Source organism: Nerophis lumbriciformis, linkage group LG29, assembly GCF_033978685.3.
Source record: "Nerophis lumbriciformis linkage group LG29, RoL_Nlum_v2.1, whole genome shotgun sequence".
NCBI lineage: Eukaryota > Metazoa > Chordata > Actinopteri > Syngnathiformes > Syngnathidae > Nerophis > Nerophis lumbriciformis.
This window is the reverse complement of record NC_084576.2, coordinates 32531037-32558442: the sequence shown is the minus strand read 5'-3', so window position 1 is coordinate 32558442 and position 27406 is coordinate 32531037. Positions and strand designations below refer to the sequence as shown.

At 43.2% G+C, this 27406-nt stretch overlaps 1 protein-coding gene across 2 annotated transcripts in view; it reads right to left on the bottom strand.

Moving 5' to 3' along the window:
* hivep2b (HIVEP zinc finger 2b) overlaps nucleotides 1–27406 on the bottom strand; it is a 61258-nt gene that overhangs the window by 7565 nt on the left and 26287 nt on the right. For both annotated transcript variants that reach the window (XM_061924478.1, XM_061924479.1), the window contains exons 2-6: nucleotides 22983–26766; nucleotides 15421–15575; nucleotides 15182–15357; nucleotides 9552–9650; nucleotides 3338–4029 (exon numbers count right to left, since the gene is read on the bottom strand). In XM_061924478.1, the coding sequence (XP_061780462.1) occupies nucleotides 3338–4029; nucleotides 9552–9650; nucleotides 15182–15357; nucleotides 15421–15575; nucleotides 22983–26663 (4803 nt within the window). In that variant the 5' untranslated portion in view covers nucleotides 26664–26766. The remainder of the gene's footprint in view (nucleotides 1–3337; nucleotides 4030–9551; nucleotides 9651–15181; nucleotides 15358–15420; nucleotides 15576–22982; nucleotides 26767–27406) is intronic.

Below are 27406 nucleotides of genomic sequence, written 5' to 3'. Positions count from 1 at the left end.
CGTTTTTCAATTTACAGTAATGCACTGTAAAAACGACAAAATGTACATTAAAAAACTGCCACCTCAATTATGGAAGAAAAAGTTATAAAAATGACAATTCTTGCGTTTTTCAATTTACAGTAAAAGCACTGTAAAAACGACTAAATTTACGGTAAAAAAAAAAAGCAAAAAAACTGGCACCTCAGTCAGCAGAATTATGAAAAAAAGTTATAAAAATGTCAATTCTTGCGTTTTTCAATTTACAGTAAAAGCACTGTAAAAACGACTAAATTTACGGTAAAAAAAAAAGAAGGCATCTCAGTCAAAAGAATTATGAAAAAAGTTATAAAAATTTAAATTCTTCAGTTTTTCAGTTTACAGTAAAGAAAGGTAAAAACGACTATATTTACAGTAAAAAAAAAAGTGGCACCTCAGTCAGCAGAATTATGAAAAAAAGTTATAAAAATGTCAATTCTTCCGTTTTTGCACAGTAAAAACGACTAAAATTACAATAAAAAAAACTGCCACCTCAATTATGGAAACAAAGTTATAAAAATGACAATTCTTCCGTTTTTCAATTTACAGTAAAAGCACTGTAAAAATGATTGTACATTTTATGGTTAAAAAAAACTGGCAGGTCAGTCGCCAGAATTTTACCGTAACATTTTTTTTTCCCATTTACAGTAATGCACTGTAAAAATTACTGTAGATTTTATGGTAAAAAAAAACGAGCAGAATTTTACTGTAAAAATAACAGATGTACCATTTTTCAATTTACGGTAAAGCACTGTAAAAGCGACTACATTTACAGTAAAAAAAAACTGGCACCTCGATTACGGAAAAAAAAAGTTATAAAAATGTCAATTATGACAAAAAAGTTATAAAAATGTCAATTATGACAAAAAAGTTATAAAAATGTCAATTCTTCCGTTTTTCGATTTACAGTAAAGCACTGTAAAAACTATTAAATTTACGATAAAAAACTGGCAACTCCATTGTGGAAAAAAAAAGTTATAAAAATGTAAATTTTTCCGTTTTTCAATTTACAGTAATGCACGGTAAAAACGACTGTAAATTTACGGTAAAAAAAATCTAGCATCTCAGTCACCAGAATTATGAAAAAAAGTTATAAAAATGTCAATTCTTCCGTTTTTCAATTTACAGTAATGCACTGTAAAAACGACTAAAATTACAATTAAAAAAACTGCCACCTCAATTATGGAAACAAAGTTATAAAAATGACAATTCTTCCGTTTTTCAATTTACAATAAAAGCACTGTAAAAATGATTGTAAATTTTATGGTTAAAAAAAACTGGCAGGTCAGTCGCCAGAATTTTTCCGTAACATTTTTTTTTCTCCCATTTACAGTAATGCACTGTAAAAATTACTGTAGATTTTATGGTATAAAAACGAGCAGAATTTTACTGTAAAAATAACAGATGTACCATTTTTCAATTTACGGTAAAGCACTGTAAAAACGACTACATTTACGGTTAAAAAAAAAACTGGCACCTCGATTATGGAAAAAAAAAGTTATAAAAATGTAAATTATGACAAAAAAGTTATAAAAATGTCAATTATGACAAAAAAGTTATAAAAATGACAATTCTTCCGTTTTTCAATTTACAGTAATGCACTGTAAAAATTATTGTAGATTTTATGGTTAAAAAAAACTAGCAGGTCAATCGCCAGAATTTTACCGTAAAAATAACAGCGGTACTGTTTTTTTTCCGTTTACAGTAATGCACTGTAAAAACGACTAAATTTACGATAAAAAAAAAAAAGTGGCTCTTCAGTCACCAGAATTATGAAAAAAAAGTTATGAAAATTACAATTCTTCCGTTTTTCCAATTTACAGTAAAGCACTGTAAAAATGACTACATTTATGGTAAAAAATAAAAAAAAGGGGCACCTCAGTCACTAGAATTATAAAAAAAAATGTTAGAAAAATGTAAATTCTTCCATTTCTAAATTTACAGTAATGCACTGTAAAAACGACTATTAATTTACGATAAAATAAAAAACTGGCACCTCAATTATGAAAAAAAGTTATGAAAATGACAATTCTTCCGTTTTTCAATTTACAGTAAAAGCACTGTAAAAATGACTGTAGATTTTATGGTTAAAAAAAAACGAGCAGAATTTTACTGTAAAAATAACAGATGTACCATTTTTCAATTTACAGTAAAGCACTGTAAAAACGACAACATTTACGGTAAAAAAAAAAAGGGGCACCTGAGTCACCAGAATTATGAAAAAAAAGTTATAAAAATGTGAATTCTTCCGTTTTTCCAATTTACAGTAATGCACTGTAAAAACGACTACATTAACGATAAAAAACTGCCACCTCAATTATGAAAAAAAAAGTTATAAAAATGACAATTCTTCCGTTTTTCAATTTACAGTAAAAGCCCTGTAAAAATGATTGTAGATTTTATGGTTAAAAAAACTGGCAGGCCAGTCGCCATAATTTTACTGTAAAGAAAAAATATTTTTTTCCGTTTACAGTAATGCACTGTAAAAATGACTGTAGATTTTATGGTTAAAAAAAACGAGCAGAATTTTACTGTAAAAATAACAGATCTACCATTTTTCAATTTACAGTAAAGCACTGTAAAAACGACAAATTTACGGTAAAAAAAAAAGTGGCACCTCAGTCACCAGAATTTTGAAAAAAAAGTTATAAAAATGTCAATTCTTCCGTTTTTCCAATTTACAGTAATGCACTGTAATAATGATTGTAGATTTTATGGTTAAAAAAACTGGCAGGCCAGTCGCCATAATTTTACTGTAAAGAAAAAAGATTTTTTTTTTGTTTACAGTAATGCACTGTAAAAATGACTGTAGATTTTATGGTAAAAAAAAAACCGAGCAGAATTTTACTGTAAAAATAACAGATGTACCATTTTTCAATTTACAGTAAAGCACTGTAAAAACGACTAAATTTACGGTAAAAAAAAACTTGCACCTCAGTCAGCAGAATTATGAAAAAAAGTTATAAAAATGTCAATTCTTCCGTTTTTCAATTTACAGTAATGCACTGTAAAAACGACTAAATTTACAGTAAAAAAAACTGGTACCTCGATTATGGGGAAAAAAAAGTTATAAAAAATTAAATTCTTCAGTTTTTCAATGTACAGTAATGCACTGTAAAAAAGACAACATTTATGGTAAAAAGAAAAAAACTGGCATCTCAGTCACCAGAATTATGAAAAAAATGTCAAGTCTTCCATTTTTCAATTTACAGTAATGCACGGAAAAAATGACTAAATGTATGATAAAAGACTGGCACCACAATTATGGAAGAAAAAGTACTGCACTGTAAGAAGGAGTCAATCCTGGCATGATGCTACGTACCAAATCCATTTCAAAGGCTCCTTGTTGCTGAGTGGCGTCCATCTTGGCGTGCTGTCGGCTCTTATCGCCGGCCCCTCGGTGTTGATGGGACCCCCTTCGTGGCGACACGGCCCGCAGGACCACCCTCTGCCTGCCCCTGCCGGCCGACTCCCGCTTCCCGGCCAGCTCGGCCCCGGGGGACGTGGGTCTCTCCATGGCCATGGGGGAAAGGTGCTGAATGGGCGAGAAGCCGGGCGAGCCGGGCCTCAGCGGGGCGGCGTCCCAGCGGGGCGAGGAGCGTCCTCGCGGGGACACTTCCCTCCTGGGCGAGGGGTAGCACAGGCGTGAGGGCGAGGGCTCCCGGATGGGAGACTCCCAGCCGGGGGAGAGGAGACAGGAGGAGTAGGGGTCGAAGAGGAAGCTGGCCTGGTCCGGGGTCAGCACGCTCAGAGAGTCCTCCTCCACAGACTTGTCTCTCTGCTCCGAGCCGGGCCACCTGCCGGACGCCCGGCGCCGGACGTCTGCGCTGGGCTGCGGACTCGAGCTTCTGGAGCGCAGTTTGGGAGTGGAGTCGCCCTCGTAGTCCTCGTCCTCGTCCTCGTCCTCCTCCATTTCATCCACGTCTTCATCCATGCCGTCTGAGTCCTCCGCGTCAGAGAACTGATGCTTGGTGGCGGCTTCTTCTGCTTTGGACTTCTGCTGGGGCAGCTCGTCTGCTTGCAGGGACAAAACACACTTTCACATGTTTGACATCTTTGACATGTTTGACATGTTTGACACGTTTTACATGTTTGACATGTTTGACATGTTTGACATCTTTGACATGTTTGACGTGTTTCACGTGTTTCACATGTTTCACATGTTTCATATGTTTGACGTGTTTCACGTGTTTCACATGTTTCACATGTTTAACATGTTTGACATCTTTGACATCTTTGACATGTTTGACATCTTTGACATGTTTGACATCTTTGACATCTTTGACATCTTTGACATGTGTGACATGTGTGACATGTGTGACATGTTTGACATGTTTGACATGTGTGACATGTTTCACATGTTTCACATGTTTGGCATCTTTGGCATCTTTGGCATCTTTGACATCTTTGACATGTTTGACATGTTTGACATCTTTGACATGTTTGACATGTTTGACATCTTTGACATGTTTGACATCTTTGACATGTTTGACATGTGTGACATGTGTGACATGTTTGACATCTTTGACATGTTTGACATCTTTAACATGTTTGATGTCTTTGACATCTTTGACATCTTTGACATGTTTGACATGTTTGACATGTTTGACTTGTTTGACATCTTTGACATGTTTGACATGTTTGACATGTGTGACATGTTTGACATGTTTGACATCTTTGACATGCTTGACATGTTTGACACGTTTAACATCTTTGACATGTTTGACTTGTTTGACATGTTTGACTTGTTTGACATGTTTGACATGTGTGACATGTGTGACATGTTTGACATGTTTGACATGTTTGACATCTTTAACATCTTTGACATGCTTGACATGTTTGACATGTTTGACATCTTTGACATCTTTGACATCTTTGACATGTTTGACATGCTTGACATGTTTGACATCTTTGACATGTTTGACATGTTTGACATGTTTGACACGTTTGACACGTTTGACATGTTTGACATCTTTGACATCTTTGACATGTTTGAGTTGTTTGACATGTTTGACATGTGTGGCATGTTTGACATGTGTGACATGTTTGACATGTTTGACATGTTTGACATGTTTGACATGCTTGACATCTTTGACATGTTTGACATCTTTGACACGTTTGACATGTTTGACACGTTTGACACGTATGACATGTTTGACATCTTTGACATGTTTGACTTGTTTGACATGTTTGACATGTTTGCAGGAGGAAATGTTTTCATTATTCTCAAAAACTGTGTGCTGTCCGATACTGGTATTGGTCCGATATCAGCGTAAAAATATTTGCATGTAAAACGTCCGATACGAGCAGTCCTGCAGCCTGTTTACTTGTGTGTGATATCATGTGCGATACAAGTAGTCATGCAGCGTGTTTACTTGTGTGTGATATCATGTGCGATACGAGCAGTCCTGCAGCCTGTTTACTTGTGTGTGATATCATGTGCGATACAAGCAGTACTGCAGTGTTTACTTGTGTGTGATATCATGTGCGATACGAGCAATCCTGCAGCCTGTTTACTTGTTTGTGAGATCATGTGTGATACGAGTAGTCCTGCAGCCTGTTTACTTCTGTGTGTGATATCATGTGCGATACGAGCAGTCCTGCTTGTGCAAAGCTGGTGACAAATGGAGCCATATGAATCCTCTTCCTATTGTAAGTAACATGCAACTATAATTTGTTGATACTTCTTTATATATTGACAAATGTGTTACTGTTCAATGATTATTAGGAATGCCTAGCTGGTGTGCTATTGTGTGCTTAGCTGTTGTGTAGCTGCTATCTCCTGGTAGACTACACAGCCTAGCGGGTTTACCTTTTGTAAATGATGGAGTAAAATAGGAGAAATGGTGTGCTTTTTGGAGGACGTTTAGATCCAGCTTTGCACAAGTAAACAGGCTGCAGGACTGCTTGTATCGCACATGATATCACACACAAGTAAACAGGCTGCAGGACTGCTTGTATCGCACATGATATCACACACAAGTAAACACTGCAGGACTGCTTGTATCGCACATGATATCACACACAAGTAAACACGCTGCAGGACTGCTCGTATCGGACGTTTTACATGCGAATGTTTTTACGCTGATATCGGACCAATACCAGTATCGGACAGCACACAGTTTTTGAGAATAATGAAAACATTTCCTCCTGCAAACACGTCAAACATGTCAAACATGTCAAACATGTCAAACAAGTCAAACATGTCAAACATGTCAAACATGTCAAACAAGTCAAACATGTCAAACAAGTCAAACAAGTCAAAGATGTCAAACATGTCAAAGATGTCAAACATGTCAAACATGTCAAAGATGTCAAACATGTCAAAGATGTCAAACATGTCAAAGATGCCAAACATGTCAAAGATGTCAAAGATATCAAACATGTCAAAGATGTCAAAGATGTCAAAGATGTCACACATGTCACACATGTCACACATGTCACACATGTCAAAGATGTCAAAGATGTCAAAGATGTCAAACATGTCAAACATGTCAAAGATGTCAAAGATGTCAAAGATGTCAAACATGTCACACATGTCACACATGTCACACATGTCAAACATGTCACACATGTCACACATGTCAAAGATGTCAAACATGTCAAACATGTCAAAGATGTCAAAGATGTCAAACGTGTCAAACGTGTCAAACATGTCAAACATGTCAAAGATGTCAAAGATGTCAAAGATGTCAAACAAGTCAAACATGTCACACATGTCACACATGTCACACATGTCAAAGATGTCAAAGATGTCAAACATGTCACACATGTCACACATGTCACACATGTCACACATGTCACACATGTCAAACATGTCACACATGTCAAAGATGTCAAAGATGTCAAAGATGTCAAAGATGTCAAACATGTCAAAGATGTCAAACATGTCAAACATGTCAAAGATGTCAAACATGTCAAACATGTCAAAGATGTCAAAGATGTCAAACATGTCACACATGTCACACATGTCACACATGTCAAATATGTCAAACATGTCAAAGATGTCACACATGTCACACATGTCACACATGTCAAAGATGTCAAACATGTCAAACATGTCAAACATGTCAAAGATGTCAAAGATGTCAAACATGTCACACATGTCACACATGTCACACATGTCACACATGTCAAACATGTCAAACATGTCAAATATGTCAAACATGTCAAAGATGTCACACATGTCACACATGTCACACATGTCACACATGTCAAACATGTCAAAGATGTCAAATATGTCAAAGATGTCAAACATGTCAAAGATGTCAAACATGTCAAACATGTCACACATGTCACACATGTCACACATGTCAAGCATGTCACACATGTCACACATGTCAAACATGTCAAACATGTCAAACATGTCAAACATGTCAAACATGTCACACATGTCACACATGTCACACATGTCACACATGTCAAACATGTCAAACATGTCAAAGATGTCAAAGATGTCAAACATGTCACACATGTCACACATGTCACACATGTCAAACATGTCAAAGATGTCAAATATGTCAAAGATGTCAAAGATGTCAAAGATGTCAAACATGTCACACATGTCAAACATGTCACACATGTCACACATGTCAAGCATGTCACACATGTCACACATGTCAAACATGTCAAAGATGTCAAACATGTCAAAGATGTCAAAGATGTCAAACGTGTCAAACGTGTCAAACATGTCAAACATGTCAAAGATGTCAAAGATGTCAAACAAGTCAAACAAGTCAAACATGTCACACATGTCAAACATGTCAAAGATGTCAAAGATGTCAAAGATGTCAAAGATGTCAAAGATGTCAAACATGTCAAACATGTCAAACATGTCACACATGTCACACATGTCACACATGTCACACATGTCACACATGTCAAACATGTCAAACATGTCAAACATGTCAAAGATGTCAAACATGTCAAACATGTCACACATGTCACACATGTCACACATGTCAAACATGTCAAAGATGTCAAATATGTCAAAGATGTCAAAGATGTCAAAGATGTCAAACATGTCACACATGTCAAACATGTCACACATGTCACACATGTCAAGCATGTCACACATGTCACACATGTCACACATGTCAAACATGTCAAAGATGTCAAACATGTCAAAGATGTCAAACGTGTCAAACGTGTCAAACGTGTCAAACATGTCAAACATGTCAAAGATGTCAAAGATGTCAAACAAGTCAAACAAGTCAAACATGTCACACATGTCAAACATGTCAAAGATGTCAAAGATGTCAAAGATGTCAAAGATGTCAAAGATGTCAAACATGTCACACATGTCAAACATGTCACACATGTCACACATGTCAAGCATGTCACACATGTCACACATGTCACACATGTCAAACATGTCAAAGATGTCAAACATGTCAAAGATGTCAAAGATGTCAAACGTGTCAAACGTGTCAAACATGTCAAACATGTCAAAGATGTCAAAGATGTCAAACAAGTCAAACAAGTCAAACATGTCACACATGTCAAACATGTCAAAGATGTCAAAGATGTCAAAGATGTCAAACATGTCAAACATGTCAAACATGTCACACATGTCACACATGTCACACATGTCACACATGTCACACATGTCAAACATGTCAAACATGTCAAAGATGTCAAACATGTCAAACATGTCACACATGTCACACATGTCACACATGTCAAACATGTCAAAGATGTCAAATATGTCAAAGATGTCAAAGATGTCAAAGATGTCAAACATGTCACACATGTCAAACATGTCACACATGTCACACATGTCAAGCATGTCACACATGTCACACATGTCACACATGTCAAACATGTCAAAGATGTCAAACATGTCAAAGATGTCAAACGTGTCAAACGTGTCAAACGTGTCAAACATGTCAAACATGTCAAAGATGTCAAAGATGTCAAACAAGTCAAACAAGTCAAACATGTCACACATGTCAAACATGTCAAAGATGTCAAAGATGTCAAAGATGTCAAAGATGTCAAAGATGTCAAAGATGTCAAACATGTCACACATGTCAAACATGTCACACATGTCACACATGTCAAGCATGTCACACATGTCACACATGTCACACATGTCAAACATGTCAAAGATGTCAAACATGTCAAAGATGTCAAAGATGTCAAACGTGTCAAACGTGTCAAACATGTCAAACATGTCAAAGATGTCAAAGATGTCAAACAAGTCAAACAAGTCAAACATGTCACACATGTCAAACATGTCAAAGATGTCAAAGATGTCAAAGATGTCAAACATGTCAAACATGTCACACATGTCACACATGTCACACATGTCACACATGTCACACATGTCAAACATGTCAAAGATGTCAAACATGTCAAATATGTGAAACGTGAAACATGTGAAACATGTCAAACATGCCAAACATGTCAAACATGTCAAACATGATATCACACACAAGTAAACACGCTGCGGGACAATACTCCAAGCTCCGGTATCGGATGTGGAAAAAGTGGTATCGGCAGTGCCGATGAAGGCCGATACAGGAAGTTCTCACCGTGTTCGTGTATCTCCGTCTCATCCGCGGTCACCGACACGCCAAGTTCCAGACACTTCTTCATGTGAGCCTTGGACTTCATGTGCTTGGTCAGGTTTCCTTCAACAAACAAAGAAAATGGCCTTAATTCATGTTTGGTCTCTGCCAGTTAGAAGAAAGGGGAAAAAAGCCCGAGGCTCCACAGAGAAAGTGGCGGAGGGGAGGGTGTAAAAAAGGTGGCGTAGGGGAGGGTGTAAAAAAGGTGGCGGAGGGGAGGGTGTAAAAAAAGGTGTCGGTGTAAAAAGAATATGAAGTGACAAAACAAATCAGCTGATGGCGTGGAAGCTTTAAATAGCTTCTGCTGCCTTTTCTTTCCAGCATGCTCAATCATTACCTGTGTCAAGATGGCCTCCTTTTCTCAGTGCAAACATCAAAATAAGACTTTCTGCTATTTTTGCACTCGCCACACCTCTTAAATGTTTGTGCTGGCAAAAAAAAACACTTAATGTGACCCACCCTGTCTACATCGCACCTGACTTGTCCTACACGGGGTGGTGCCCATACCAATATCTTGGTACTTTTCTAAATAAAGGGGATCACAAAAAAAAATGGCATTATTGTCTTTATTTGAACAAAAAAATGTATGATTCTGTAACTACTTGGTATCGGATCCATACCTAAATGTGTGGTATCGTCCAAAACTAATGTCAAGTATCAAAGAAGAGAAGAATAAGTGATTATTACATTTGAACAGAAGTGTAGATAGAACATGTTCAAACAGAAAATAAGCAGATATTAAAAATGGCGAAAAATAGCCATTTTAACATACATAGCATATTGACATAAATGTTTATTAGTAAGCAAATAATTAAGAGATTGGGGAAAAAATAAAATAAGAATAATATCCATCCATCCATCCATCTTCTTCCGCTTATCCGAGGTCGGGTCGCGGGGGCAGCAGCCTAAGCAGGGAAGCCCAGACTTCCCTCTCCCCAGCCACTTTATCCAGCTCCTCCTGTGGGACCCCGAGGCGTTCCCAGGCCAGCCGGGAGACATAGTCTTCCCAACGTGTCCTGGGTCTTCCCCGTGGCCTCCTACCGGTCGGACGTGCCCTAAACACCTCCCTAGGGAGGCGATCGGGTGGCATCCTGACCAGACCTCATCTGGCTCCTCTCCATGTGGAGGAGCAGCGGCTTTACTTTGAGCTCCCCCCGGATGACAGAGCTTCTCACCCTATCTCTAAGGGAGAGCCCCGCCACTCGGCGGAGGAAACTCATTTCGGCCGCTTGTACCCGTGATCTTGTCTTTTCGGTCATAACCCAAAGCTCATGACCATAGGTGAGGATGGGAACGTAGATCGACCGGTAAATTGAGAGCTTTGCCTTCCGGCTCAGCTCCTTTTTCACCACAACGGATCGATACAGCGTCCGCATTACTGAAGACGCCGCACCGATCCGCCTGTCGATCTCACCATCCACTCTTCCCTCACTCGTGAACAAGACTCCGAGGTACTTGAACTCCTCCACTTGGGGCAGGGTCTCCTCCCCAACCCGAAGATGGCATTCCACCCTTTTCCGGGCGAGAACCATGGACTCGGACTTGGAGGTGCTGATTCTCATCCCAGTCGCTTCACACTCGGCTGCGAACCGATCCAGTGAGAGCTGAAGATCCTGGCCAGGTAAAGCCATCAGGACCACATCATCTGCAAAAAGCAGAGACCTAATCCTGCAGCCACCAAACCAGATCCCCTCAACGCCTTGACTGCGCCTAGAAATTCTGTCCATAAAAGTTATGAACAGAATGGGTGACAAAGGGCAGCCTTGGCGGAGTCCAACCCTCACCGGAAACGTGTCCGACTTACCGCCGGCAATGCGGACCAAGCTCTGACACTGATCATACAGGGAGCGGACTGCCACAATCAGACAGTCCGATACCCCGTACTCTCTGAGCACTCCCCACAGGACTTCCCGAGGGACACGGTCGAATGCCTTCTCCAAGTCCACAAAACACATGTAGACTGGTTGGGCAAACTCCCATGCACCCTCAAGGACCCTGCCCAGAGTATAGAGCTGGTCCACAGTTCCACGACCAGGACGAAAACCACACTGTTCCTCCTGAATCCGAGGTTCGCCTATCCGGCGTAGCCTCCTCTCCAGTACACCTGAATAGACCTTACCGGGAAGGCTGAGGAGTGTGATCCCACGATAGTTAGAACACACCCTCCGGTTCCCCTTCTTAAAGAGAGGAACCACCACCCCGGTCTGCCAATCCAGAGGTACCGCCCCCGATGTCCACGCGATGCTGCAGAGTCTTGTCAACCAAGACAGCCCCACAGCATCCAGAGCCTTAAGGAACTCCGGGCGGATCTCATCCACCCCCGGGGCCTTGCCACCGAGGAGCTTTTTAACTACCTCGGCAACCTCAGCCCCAGAAATAGGAGAGCCCACCACAGACTCCCCAGGCACTGCTTCCTCATAGGAAGACGTGTTGGTGGGATTGAGGAGGTCTTCGAAGTATTCCCTCCACCGATCCACAACATCCGCAGTCGAGGTCAGCAGAACACCATCCTCGCCATACACGGTGTTGGTAGTGCACTGCTTCCCCTTCCTGAGGCGGCGGATGGTGGTCCAGAATCGCTTCGAAGCCGTCCGGAAGTCGTTTTCCATGGCCTCCCCGAAGAAGAAGAAGAGAAAAAACAAAAAAACATATGTTTATTATTGTCATTTAGTCCTTAAATAAAATAGACAACTTGTCTTTTAGTAGTAAGTAAACAAACAAAGACTCCTAATTAGTCGTATGCAGTAACATATTGTGTCATTTATACACCTATTATTTTGTACACATTATGAGGGACAAACTGTAAAAAATTGATTATTAATTTACTGTTAATATCTACTTATTTTCTGTTTGAACATGTTTCTATCTACACTTCTGTTCAAATGTAATAATCACTTATTCTTCTCTTCTTTGATACTTGACATTAGTTTTGGATGATACCACACATTTAGGTATGGATGTGATACCAAGTAGTTACAGGATCATACATTGGTCATATTCAAAGTCCTCATGTGTCCAGGGACATATTTACTGACTTTATAAACATAATATACATTTTTAAAAAACGAAAAAATATTGATGGAATCATAGTAGTATCGACTCCAGTACTTGGTATCATTACAGTGGATGTCAGGTGTAGATCCACCCATGGCATTTGTTTACATTGTGACGCCGGTGAGCTATTGTATCCTCCTACGGTGTGTAGTGAAGCATGTTTAGATATTCCTTGTCCTCCAGTGATAATGATACTTGTAAGAAACTTACTTTATTTGTCGCCATGGAGACCAGGCTTAGTGATTTAGAAGTAGCTAAAATGTTTTAAAGTGCTGGAGCCTATCTCAGGGGGTGCTGGAGCCTATCCCAGCCGCATTAGGCGGGGTGCACCCTGGACAAGTGGCCACCTCATGGCAGGACTGTCATGATCCGTGGCCCGGCTCATGTTTTGTTATTTTCTGTTAGTTTTGGACTCCCTTAGTTCCTGTTTGTGCACCTCTGGGTTTGTTTTTTGGTTTCCATGGGGATTCATTGGGTTCACCTGCCTCTGGTTAGTGGTCGACAACAATCACCTTTTGTCGACCACTAACCAGAGTCAGGTGAACCCAATGAATCCCCATTGATCATGTTTTGTTATTTTCTGTTAGTATTGGACTCCCTTAGTTCCTGTTTGTGCACCTCTGGGTTTGTTTTAGTTTCCTTTTTTTTTTTTTTTTTTTTTTTTTTATTGACATCCAGCATCAGACATTCCTATCCATTACATCATATACCTATTGTCTGCCCTAAATGTCAAGATATTTTTGTTTATATCCCACCCATACCCATACCCCCACCCCCCCAAAAGAAAGAAACAACAACAAAAACAAAGTAATATCTACAAATACATCAATTAAATAAACAAAGAAAAAAAAGAAAAAGAAATAATAATACATTAATAATAATAGTAATCGGAAATAAAAAAAATATAAACAGATACATATATATATATATATATATATATATATATATATATATATATATATATATATATATATATATATATATATATATATATATATATATATATACATATATATAAATATATACATACATATATATATATACATACATACATATACACATATAGGGTAATCCCTTTTTTTGTTTTAGTTTCCATGGGGATTAATGTATGTCCTTAAAAAAATAAAATAATACAAATTAAAAAAAAAAATTCTAGTGGATCCTTAAAAACAGCAGAGCACTTCTGTCATATAGAGGATCTTTGTTTTAGGGTGTAGTTCCTTAAAGAGCAATGCATTGTTTTGCTATATGTCCTTAAAAAAAAAAACATCATTTTTTTTCTAGTGGATCCTTGGATCCTAAAAAACAGCAGAGCACTCCTGTCATATAGAGGATCTTTGTTTTAGGGTGTAGTTCCTTAAAGAGCAAAGCATTGTTTTGCTGTATGTCCTTTAAAAAAAAACATACTTTTTTTTCTAGTGGATCCTTAAAAACAGCAGAGCACTCCTGTTGCGTAGAGGATCTTTGTTTTAGGGTGTAGTTTTTTAAAGAGAATTGCATTGTTTTGCTGTATGTCCTTAAAAAAAAATCTTTTTTTTTTTAGTGGATCCTTGAAAACAGCAGAGGACTCTTGTCTTATAGAGGATCTTTGTTTTAGGGTGTAGTTCCTTAAAGAGCAATGCATTGTTTTGCTATATGTCCTTAAAAAAAAACATCATTTTTCTTCTAGTGGATCCTTAAAAACAGCAGAGCACTCCTGTTGCGTAGAGAATCTTTGTTTTAGGGTGTAGTTCCTTAAAGAGCAAAGCATTGTTTTGCTGTATGTCCTTAAAAAAAAATCTTTTTTTTTTTTTGTGGATCCTTAAAAACAGCAGAGCACTCCTGTCATATAGAGGATCTTTGTTTTAGGGTGTAGTTCCTTAAAGAGCAAAGCATTGTTTTGCTATATGTCCTTAAAAAAAACCATCATTTTTCTTCTAGTGGATCCTTAAAAACAGCAGAGCACTCCTGTCATATAGAGGATCTTTGTTTTAGGGTGTAGTTCCTTAAAGAGCATTGAATTGTTTTGCTGTACGTACTTAAAAAAACATCCTTTTTTTTAGTGGATCCTTAAAAACAGCAGAGCACTCCTGTCGCGTAGAGGATCTTTGTTTTAGGGTGTAGTTCTTTAAAGAGCAAAGCATTGTTTTGCTATATGTCTTAAAAAAAAACATCATTTTTTTTCTAGTGGATCTTTAAAACCAGCAGAGCACTCCTGTCGTATAGAGGATCACCTGCCTCTGGTTAGTGGTCGACAACGCTCACCTGTTGTCGACCACTAACCAGAGGCCGGTGAACCCAATTAATCCCCATGGAAACTAAAAACAAACCCAGAGGTGCACAAACAGGAACTAAGGGAGTCCAAAACTAACAGAAAATAACAAAACATGATCCGGCCCAGGGTAACATTTGCATGTTCACCTCCAAAAAGACATTAAAAGCAGAATAGTACAAATGTTTGTTGTTATTTTAAGAATTGCAAAGACCAGGGTGGGGTGGAAACTTCACCCAGGTCAATTATTTCCATCTCCAGACTCGCACTTTGAATGCTGATTGCTCACCTTTGGTTTTGAAGGCGAAGTTGCAGACCTTGCAGATGTAGGGTCTCACGTCCGTGTGGGTCCTGATGTGTTTCTTCAGCATGCTGGGCTTCTTGCAGCGGATGCCGCACTCCTCGCAGATGTACTTCCCTCGGCCCCGGCCTCTGACGTACACGTAGTCCTCGTTGGATTTGTACCTGACCACATGAGGCGGCATGAGGACGGGGCGGCGGATGCGCCGCGCGTGCCTGTTGACTCACCCTCCCTCGAATATCTTGACGCGCGTCGGCGCCGTTTGGGCGGCGGAAGCTTCTCGCTCCTTCCACTCCTCCTTGGCGGCCTTCAGTCTGAAGCCGCCCTCTTTCTTCTTCCCGGGGTTGGCGTCCGCCTCTTTGGGCTCCGGTTTCCTCGGCGGCTGATTGGGATGAGCAAACATATTGTGAACAAGCTCTCAGAGCGGACTCATTATTGACGTGGTAACGTGACTCTGTTAGGTCTTGTCAGCCAAACTTGATGCTGGGAAAAACCTTTTGACTGCAACTTTTCATCATCTCTGACCCAGTGGGCTTTTTCTAGCTTGTTTATTAGTAGCTTGCATACCCAACACACAAGTAACATTTTCCTGCAACTTGTGAAAAGATGCAAGGAATCCCCGTGTACTTACCGGAACTCTCTAATGACTAAAGTTCCTTGGGTGAATAATGTCAACTCACTACACCGGTATGTTTTAGCGCTTTCATTTGGCCCTTTATTTTCATTGAAACATTTAAAGTTTTGGTGTTTACTGGCGTCATATTGCAGTCTGCACGTATCTCTTATGTGTGACTGCCATCATATTGCAGTCTGCACGTATCTCTTATGTGTGACTGCCATCATATTTGAGTCTACACGTATCTCTTATGTGTGACTGCCATCATATTGCAGTCTATACGTATCTCTTATGTGTGACTGCCATCATATTGCAGTCTACACGTATCTCTTATGTGTGACTGCCATCATATTGCAGTCTACACGTATCTCTTATGTGTGACTGCCATCATATTGCAGTCTACACGTATCTCTTATGTGTGACTGCCATCATATTGCAGTCCACACGTATCTCTTGTGTGACTGCCATCATATTGCAGTCTGCACGTATCTCTTATGTGTGACTGCCATCATATTGCAGTCTACACGTATCTCTTATGTGTGACTGCCATCATATTGCAGTCTACACGTATCTCTTATGTGTGACTGCCATCATATTGCAGTCGACGCATATCTCTTATGTGTGACTGCCATCATATTGGAGTCTATACGTATCTCTTATGTGTGACTGCCATCATATTGCAGTCTATACGTATCTCTTATGTGTGACTGGCGTCATATTGCAGTCTACACGTATCTCTTATGTGTGACTGCCATCATATTGCAGTCTACACGTATCTCTTATGTGTGACTGCCATCATATTGCAGTCCACACGTATCTCTTATGTGTGACTGCCATCATATTGCAGTCTACACGTATCTCTTATGTGTGACTGCCATCATATTGCAGTCTACACGTATCTCTTATGTGTGACTGCCATCATATTGCAGTCTACACGTATCTCTTATGTGTGACTGCCATCATATTGCAGTCTACACGTATCTCTTATGTGTGACTGCCATCATATTGCAGTCTACACGTATCTCTTATGTGTGGCTGCCATCATATTGCAGTCTACACGTATCTCTTATGTGTGACTGCCATCATATTGCAGTCTGCACGTATCTCTTATGTGTGACTGCCATCATATTGCAGTCTATACGTATCTCTTATGTGTGACTGCCATCATATTGCAGTCTACACGTATCTCTTATGTGTGACTGCCATCATATTGCAGTCCACACGTATCTCTTATGTGTGACTGCCATCATATTGCAGTCTGCACGTATCTCTTATGTATGACTGCCATCATATTGCAGTCTACACGTATCTCTTATGTGTGACTGCCATCATATTGCAGTCCACACGTATCTCTTATGTGTGACTGCCATCATATTGCAGTCTACACGTGTCTCTTATGTGTGACTGCCATCATATTGCAGTCTACACGTATCTCTTATGTGTGACTGCCATCATATTGCAGTCTACACGTATCTCTTATGTGTGACTGCCATCATATTGCAGTCTACATGTATCTCTTATGTGTGACTACCATCATATTGCAGTCTACACGTATCTCTTATGTGTGACTGCCATCATATTGCAGTCTACACGTATCTCTGATGTGTGACTGCCATCATATTGCAGTCCACACGTATCTCTTATGTGTGACTGCCATCATATTGCAGTCCACACGTATCTCTTATGTGTGACTGCCGTCATATTGCAGTCTACACGTATCTCTTATGTGTGACTGCCATCATATTGCAGTCCACACGTATCTCTTATGTGTGACTGCCATCATATTGCAGTCTGGACGTATCTCTTATGTGTGACTGCCATCATATTGCAGTCTGCACGTATCTCTTATGTGTGACTGCCATCATATTGCAGTCTGCACGTATCTCTTATGTGTGACTGCCATCATATTGCAGTCTGCACGTATCTCTTATGTGTGACTGCCATCATATTGCAGTATACACGTATCTCTTATGTGTGACTGCCATCATATTGCAGTCTACACGTATCTCTTATGTGTGACTGCCATCGTATTGCAGTCCACACGTATCTCTTATGTGTGACTGCCATCATATTGCAGCCTATACGTATCTCTTATGTGTGACTGCCATCATATTGCAGTCCACACGTATCTCTTATGTGTGACTGCCATCATATTGCAGACTACACGTATCTCTAATGTGTGGCTGCCATCATATTGCAGCCTATACGTATCTCTTATGTGTGACTGCCATCATATTGCAGTCCACACGTATCTCTTATGTGTGACTGCCATCATATTGCAGACTACACGTATCTCTAATGTGTGGCTGCCATCATATTGCAGACTACACGTATCTCTTATGTGTGGCTGCCATCATATTGCAGTCTACACATATCTCTTATGTGTGACTGCCATCTACTGGTCACTTATCATTACACCATGTACCAAATAAAATTGCTTCGAGGTCGGTAAACACAGCCAAATTTATTCCGTATATTAGGCGCACCGGGTTATAAGGCGCACTGTCGATTTTTGAGAAAATGAAAAGATTATAAGTCCGAAAAATACGGTTGGTTAAACCCCGGATAAATAAAGTTCTGCCTGTGTTTCCACCAGATTAGGTACTATTTTTAGTTCCTGCTAGCTAGGTGGGACTTGCGGAAGGTTCCTGGTACTTTCGAGGGGTGAGCTGTGCTCTCGAACACAGATCGGTTGAACACGGTTCCTAAAATTTGTACTCTCTAATAACTAAAGTTCCTTGGGTAAATAATGTCAACTCACTACACCGGTATGTTTTAGTGCTTTCATGGTGAGTTCACTGACAGATATAAGTAAGAACTTTACACTACTTTATATTAGAAATGGCAACAGCGGAGGATGAATGTCACATAACAAGAAGATAGAGAAAAAGAAGGAGCTTATCGACTACGGTGTCGGCACGGACTACAAAGGCAAACGTGCGCAAATTCTCAGGACTTATGCAGATCTCAAATACAAATCAGCAGGTACCAGAAGGTAAGAAAAGTTGCTTTTGCATAATATTGTGAAACAAAACGCTAGATAATATGTCCGCTAATGGGTGCTATCTTGCGGTCCTTATACACACACCATGGTAATACTTGTACCTCGGACTACGGTAGTCGTAATGCGCCGACAAAGTCGTACTAAAACATTTTGACAGATTTTTGAGTGCCTTGTGTAATGTTCTTCATTCTCAATGGAACATTTAAAGTTTTGGTGTTATTTACTTGAGTCATATTGCAGTCTACACGTTAGAGATGCGCGGTTTGCGGGCACAACCGCGGAGTCCGCGGATTATCCGCGGATCGGGCGGATGAAATTAAAAAAAAATTAGATTTTATCCGCGGGTCGGGTCGGGTCGGGTCGGGTCGGGTCGGGTCGGGTCGGGTCGGGTCGGGTCGGGCGGTTGAAATAAAAAAAAAAAAGATTTTAAATAGATTCAGGCGGGTGGCAGTTAAACCAATTGGGAAATATATATACATAGTTAAATGTTGTTACCCACATACGAAAAACGAGCAGGCACCTGCAGCATATGCCACAACAGAAGAAAAAAAAGAAAAAGAGATGGACACTTTTACGGAGCGAAGAAGGCCCCCGACGCCTCGCCGGGGTCCGGGACCGAGGCCCCTTCCCCCGAGAGGGCCCCACCGGGAGCCGTAGCTGAGGCGATCCGCGAGAAGGGCCCGACGCACGTCCAGGCTCACCGCACCGACACCCCGCCTCGTCCGCCTTCGCCGCGGCCGGCGTCACGCGCAGCAGGTAAGCAGCTTACCTGCCCGCCACCCCCGTGGCCGGGGGCTCGTAACAGGGGTCACTCCGCGCGCTCCGCCCGCGCAGCTTACCTGCCCGCCACCCCTGTTGCCGGGGGCGCGTAACAGGGGTCACTCCGCGCGCAGTGCGCTCACGAAAGGGGTGGGGCTCACCCTGGTTGATATAGACAGCAGCTAGGACGGTGGCCATGGACGTCGGAACCCGCTAAGGAGTGTGTAACAACCCACCTGCCGAATCAACTAGCCCTGAAAATGGATGGCGCTGGAGCGTCGGGCCCATACCCGGCCGTCGCCGGCAGCGAGACGCGCTTGGAGGTGCGCTCAGCGCGGCTCCCATATGATTGCGCACTGGTGTGCGTCTGGGTCGTGACAGCGTGGCACGCAAATGTCTGTGCTGCATTGGATCAGTCTCCTTTCTTTAACAGGCAAAAGCTTTATAACCTCACTAATGCCTTGCATCGTCTATATTAGATATATAACAACGGGCGGGTGCGGGCGGATGCGGTTCTGATCAAATGTTACATCGGGTGGATGGCGGATGGTTGACAACTTTCTGATGCGGTTGCGGATGAAATAATTGCCTATCCGCGCATCTCTACTACACGTATCTCTTATGTGTGACTGCCATCTACCGGTCACTTATCATTACACCATGTACCAAATAAAATTGCTTCGAGGTCAGTAAACACAGCCAGAATTATTCCGTACATTAGGCGCACCGGGTTATAAGGCGCACTGTCAATTTTTGAGAAAATGAAAAGATTATAAGTCCGAAAAATACGGTAAGTTAAACCCCGGATAAATAAAGTTCTGCCTGTGTTTCCACCAGATTAGGTACTATTTTTAGTTCCTGCTAGCTAGGTGGGACTTGCGGAAGGTTCCTGGTACCTTCGAGGGGCGGGCTGTGCTCTGGAACACTGATCGTTTGAACACAGGTCCTAAAATTTGTACTCTCTAATAACTAAAGTTCCTTGGGTGAATAATGTCAACTCACTACACCGGTATGTTTTAGTGCTTTCATGGTGAGTTTACTGACAGATATAAGTAAGAACTTTACACTACTTTATATTAGAAATGGCAACAGTGGAGGATGAATGTCACATAACAAGAAGATAGAGAAAAAGATAAAGATTATCGACTACGGTGTCGGCACGGACTACAAAGGCGAACGTGCGCAAATTCTCAGGACTTATGCAGATCTCAAATACAAATCAGCAGGTACCAGAAGGTAAGAAAAGTTGCTTTTGCATAATATTGTGAAACAAAACGCTAGATAATATGTCCGCTAATGGGTGCTATCTTGCGGTCCTTATACACACACCATGGTAATACTTGCATCTCTGACTACGGTAGTCGTAATGCGCCGACAAAGTCGTACTAAAACATTTTGACAGATTTTTGAGTGCCTTGTGTAATGTTCTTTATTCTCAATGGAACATTTCAAGTTTTGGTGTTATTTACTTGAGTCATATTGCAGTCTACACGTTAGAGATGCGCGGTTTGCGGGCACAACCGCGGAGTCCGCGGATTATCCGCGGATCGGGCGGATGAAATTTAAAAAAAATTAGATTTTATCCGCGGGTCGGGTCGGGTCGGGTCGGGTCGGGTCGGGTCGGGTCGGGCGGTTGAAATAAAAAAAAAAAAGATTTTAAATAGATTCAGGCGGGTGGCAGTTAAACCAATTGGGAAATATATATACATAGTTAAATGTTGTTACCCACATACGAAAAACGAGCAGGCACCTGCAGCATATGCCACAACAGAAGAAAAAAAAAAAAAGAGATGGACACTTTTACGGAGCGGAGAAGGCCCCCGACGCCTCGCCGGGGTCCGGGACCGAGGCCCCTTCCCCCGAGAGGGCCCCAACGGGAGCCGTAGCTGAGGCGATCCGCGAGAAGGGCCCGACGCACGTCCAGGGTCACCACCGCGCCCACCGCACCGACACCCCGCCTCGTCCGCCTTCGCCGCGGCCGGCGTCACGCGCAGCAGGTAAGCAGCTTACCTGCCCGCCACCCCCGTGGCCGGGGGCTCGTAACAGGGGTCACTCCGCGCGCTCCGCCCGCGCAGCTTACCTGCCCGCCACCCCTGTTGCCGGGGGCGCGTAACAGGGGTCACTCCGCGCGCAGTGCGCTCACGGAAGGGGTGGGGCTCACCCTGGTTGATATAGACAGCAGCTAGGACGGTGGCCATGGACGTCGGAACCCGCTAAGGAGTGTGTAACAACCCACCTGCCGAATCAACAAGCCCTGAAAATGGATGGCGCTGGAGCGTCAGGCCCATACCCGGCCGTCGCCGGCAGCGAGACGCGCTTGGAGGTGCGCTCAGCGCGGCTCCCATATGATTGCGCACTGGTGTGCGTCTGGGTCGTGACAGCGTGGCACGCGAATGTCTGTGCTGCATTGGATCAGTCTCCTTTCTTTAACAGGCAAAAGCTTTATAACCTCACTAATGCCTTGCATCGTCTATATTAGATATATAACAACGGGCGGGTGCGGGCGGATGCGGTTCTGATCAAATGTTACATCGGGTGGATGGCGGATGGTTGACGACTTTCTGATGCGGTTGCGGATGAAATAATTGCCTATCCGCGCATCTCTACTACACGTATCTCTTATGTGTGACTGCCATCTACCGGTCACTTATCATTACACCATGTACCAAATAAAATTGCTTCGAGGTCAGTAAACACAGCCAAAATCATTCCGTAGATTAGGCACACCGGGTTATAAGGCGCACTGTCGATTTTTGAGAAAATGAAAGGATTTTAAGTCCGAAAAATACGGTAAGTTAAACCCAAGGTTTTCAGTTGTACTCTTAACTGCAAACTGGTACCAAAATGTTGAAATCGGGACAACACTAATAAGTCAGTGACAAGCCATTTGTGTAGTTATTAGTCTCAACCCAAGTGAACCGAATGCTAATGCTAACAAGCTAACGCTACATCCGATGTTGACGGCGTGAGATAAAAGCGGACATTTAATATTTATATATTGTTATTTACATCTGAAATGGCCCAAAAGGAACCGCCTGACCCTCATGAATTCATCATTTACTGAGGGGACGACTTTCTGACTGTCGGACGTTGCGGACAAAAGCCCGACTTTTTTATGAACACTTCGGTAAACTTGGATTTGAAATCATATTCTTTTGTACGTTATTGCCTTGTATTTTATTTATTTACGCTGTACTAAAATACATATGACCAAATATGGTCTGTTTATGTACGTATGTAGAAATATAACAAACCATACGTCATCAACCTAATATGTAGAAACTACCATGAACTGTGAAACACAAACCACACACTTCTACAGGAGCCAGCAATTATAGGTTCCAGGAACCTAAAGTTCCTAAACTTTTGGTGGAAAAGGGCCTTCAAAGAGGTTGGTTTAATCTCCTCACCTGTTCAAAAGTCTGCCGCCACAGGATGAGGGATGAGACCAGTTTTCTGTTGCCAGGCTGACACATGGCAGCCACGGAGTAAATAATCTCACCCCCCTTCTGTTTGGACCTCAGCAAGGCCAGCGCGGCACCGGTGCTCAGCTCCGGCGGGTTGGGGTTGCGGGCGCTCACGCACCAGGTGGCGTAGACGGAGGAGAAAGGAGCGTTGTCGTGGGAGCAGCTCGGCTTGGTGTAGCTGAGATAACACCAGCTCACACCTGTCGTCGTGCGAAGACTTGGAAAGGGAGATAACGGTCCCGGATGCTCGGCTTCTGAGATCAGGATGTCTCGAGTGGAGAGCGGCTGTGCCCCCGTGTCCATCTGCACTCGTTTGTCCGTGCCAACTTCTTTCATTTCGCAGACAAGCGTGGCGGAATACGGAGGCGAGCTGATATCCAGGCAGCTGCTCTCCATAGCCGACTCTCCGCCATGGTCGCGGGCCTCGGTGGTTTTATGCCCGAGTGTGATAAACCTGCTCTTGTGTGAGTCATCCTGTGCGGTCTGCAGCTTCTCCTCGCCCAAATGACACTTGCCCAGCTCCACCGCACTCAGCTCTTCCACAATTTGCCCAAACAGTCTTTCCTCCTTCACCCGCTTTTGCTGCTTGACCTCAAAAACCAGGTCTAGGCTGCTGGCAGGCGACAGCACGCGTTTGTTTGCGCTGCCGCTGGACGCGTTAGTGGTGGAGATAGTCCGGGAGGTGAGAGAGAGGGGGATGCCCGTCTTGAGCTTAGCTGAGGACAGATCAAGGGCTTCGCCAGCGGATTTACTGTGGCTGTCGGGGTTCGCTTGCGAGCGTAAAGTCTGACTCTGTGAGGGATTGACTCTGCTGTACTGATTGTCAAAGATTTGGGATACCGACGTGTAGGTGAGGCTGCCGTAACTTGGCACGTGAGTCTGGATTCTAACAGGAATTGACAAGCTCGGATGAGGATGCTGGGGAAATGTATTCCCCGTTGAGAAAATGGGCAAAGTGTGCGGCAGAGGTGGGGCGCCGGTGAGGTGCTGCAGAAACACCTGCGTTGCGACATGTGAGGCCTCTGTGTCCATGCTTAGTGACTCCTGTCGCACCAAGTTGGCCCTTCGTCTATCCTTTGCGGCCAGGTAGCCAGACCCGAGGTCTGTAGATCTAACTTTGGATGTGGGAGAAAGGCTGCCGTAGTCAAATGATACGCTGCGCACCTCTGGGAACTCCTTGCGCAAGTTGCAAGGCGCCTGCTCTGAGGAGGAGCGTCTCATTTCATGTTGTTGACGCTGATTGAGCACGGATAGCGAGTGGCCGCTTCCCGGCACGGCTAAGAGCTCCAGAGGTTTGCCAAATTCATCCTGCCTGGCCGGAGAAACTGGCTTGAGGCTCTCCTCCCTGTCGAAGGAGAAGGCGGAGCTGTAAGATAAATTGCTGTCTTGACTGGGACTGCGGGAGAGGCTGGTACAAGCAGACTCAAAACTGGACTCCCCGGACGAGTGCTCGATATCAGCCAAGCGCAACCTCTTCTTTTTGGGCGGGAGTTTTTCCGGGGGGAATTGAGCCAAAGTTTCGCTCCTTTGCGGCCACTGAAACTCTTCCACGTGCTTTTCCGGCTCCTTCACCGGAACGTCTGGAGCTTTCTCCGGACTGTCCGGCTCCACAGTGACCCTGATCTCGGGTACTTGAATGTTGGACTGTCGCACAAGTTTGGGGCCAATTTGAAACGACTGCCTGAGTCGACTGTCGCACCTTTCCATGTCGTACGTCTCCTCAATGGGCTGAAAGGAGGAAAAGGCTTCCTGCCTCTGCCTGTGACACTTGTAAGAAGAGTCTGTGTGCTCAGCAGAAGGCCTGTTGATGGAGTTAGTGTGCTGGATAACTGAAATGACGTTTCCTAAGGTTTTTCGAGTGCACACTTCATGACTCACTGACGTGTCCATGTCACTCCTGTCCAGCTGTGTACTTGTAGGACGTCCTTTCATGACGCCAAGATGCTTTGTGTCATAATCCGTACTGAGATCATACATTTCTTCACACAATTCATTCTGCGTTGCATACTGACCCGGCAAGTCCTCCTCCTCCCGCTTTTCCTTCCGACGCTTCCGCGTGGCCAACTCTATCGCCTGCCTCTGCTGGGTCATGCTCGATGCCGCAGAGGGGTAATTTTCCATTTCCGGTCCAGCAGGTGTCATGCTACTCTCGCTCATCCTGCCATGGCCGTCGGTATCTGCTTGGCCCTCGTGGGAGGAGAGCTCAAAAGCAGCTTGCCGTCTGAGTCTCCTCATGCCAGCGTTGCTCGCCCTCTCGTCAAACGAGTGGCTGCCCCTGAGCGCCTGAGGCAATGTCAGGCTGACTGCCGAGGTTGTCGGCATTGAGTTGCTCCTGAGGAGCAGCCCCAGGTCGGAGCTGCTGTCCATCTCTGCCTCTTTCGCCGCTTCACTCATAAAGGACTTTGTGTTTATTTTGATGGACTCAAATGTGTCCTTTTCCTGGGTGAAAACACGGGAAACTCCTTTCTCCGAACGTCTTGCCGTGTATTCACCTGGATCTGTGTAAGCTGAGGTCTGCTTTGGGGTCGGCCTGTAGCACTTCCCGAACATTATTTCCTGATAGGATTTGGCATTGGCGTTTGGTGGGCCAGTCTGATGCTCCGAGCTTTCAGATCGGGAAAAGTAGCCAGAGTCCGTGCTGCCTTTACTCGACTGACTCGGGAGGGACAGATTATGTTCGGAGTCACTACTTCTTTTTTCCGACAGCCGAAGTGCGAGTCTTTGTTTGATGGTGCAAGATTGGATTGCGCTGTTAGCCTCACTGGTGGCAAGAGGTTCATTGATTTCAGGGGGTTGAGAGGAACTATCCTGAGCTGACGCCGATGATGTCGCGGATGGCTTTTTCTGAGAAACGAGGTTTAGTACTTTCACGGCGGTGTGATCCGATCTCTCCGCCGGAGAGTCCAGAAGCAGCAGGGGATCGTTAAGCGTGTCCTCGTCCGTGTCCGTGCTTTGATCCGCATCTGAGAACAACTCTCCCTCCCCTTCGAAAGACCCCTGATCCATGTTGACGTTGTGAGAGCCCTGCTCCGAAGACGGCGCCGTTCCAGCTTTGACCGAGTGAGCGTGGGACTTTCTGTGTTTGTATAAATTACTCTTGGTTTTGAAGGAGAATCCGCAGGGGACACACGGGTAGGGCCTTTCCCCGGTGTGCGAGCGAATGTGTTTCTTAAGCACGCTGGGTTTGGCACAGGCCCGTCCACAGTAATCGCACACGTACTTTCCAGGCTTTTGTGGTTTTGGCTCCCCCTTCGCATTGGCGTCGGACTGCTGCTGCTCCGTCCCTGAATAGCAATGCTGTCGTTCAGGTGAACTCGGGGACTTTCTGTGTGAGACGCCCAAGGACGGAGCAGTTCTGTGTCTGCCTGTTGTTTTTATGGCCAAAGGCGCTTCAGTTTGGGCCAGTGACTCCTCTAATTTCACTGATTTCCCTGAGTCGCAGCCTTTTTTTATGTCTCTGGGCACGCCATCCTGCAGGTGTTGGTGCCACGCCTTGTCCTCCATTTCCACTGATGGACTCCTTCTTGTCTTGGCAGCATTTGATGTACATTTCTTAAGTGCAGCATCTTCCTCCTGACCTCCCGTAGAGCTGGTCACGCCCGCCGCAGTCTCCAGGGACTCCATGAATCCAATGTCAACGCGTTTGGGGTGGATTCTCAGGGACAGATACGTCGTGTGTCAGTCGGGATGTTTACACACATGTCACTTGGTTGCGGGGAAGAGCCATCTGGAATAAAGGAGACAGAAGTGAGGATTAGGTGAGGATTTGTGAGCTTCCACCTTACCAACAGTTCTTTTAAAAGAAATGCACAATGAATACAACGAGCTCTAAGGTCAAATATCTCAGAACAACCAGTGAGTCCGGTCTTTCACCACAACTATTTCTCTTTTAAAAAGATCCAAATCAGGTCATTTCCCCTCGTACAACTCTACTTTTCGTCAATAAAGATTTTACAGTGAGGGTTATATAATTAGCACGCTAGTATGCTAACATGAGCATGCTAACTTAGCTATTTTTGTAGCCGTAGACCTCAGTCATATGACTCGGTACTTGGCACATACACGCCGTTAGCGTGTTAACTTTTTTAACCAATTTCTGCAGCTGTACACCTCAGTCATGTAACATGCTAGATGCTGACATGCTAATTTTAGCATGCTAGTATGCTAACAATTTCATGCTAACATTTTTTACTCAATTTCTGAAGCTGTACACCTCAGTCATATCTAACATGCGAGCTGTTAACATGCTAATGTTAGCATGCTAGTATGCTAACAATTTCATGCTAACATTTTTTAGTCAATTTCTGCAGCCGTACACCTCAGTCATGTAACATGCTAGCTGTTAACATGCTAACGTTAGCATGCTA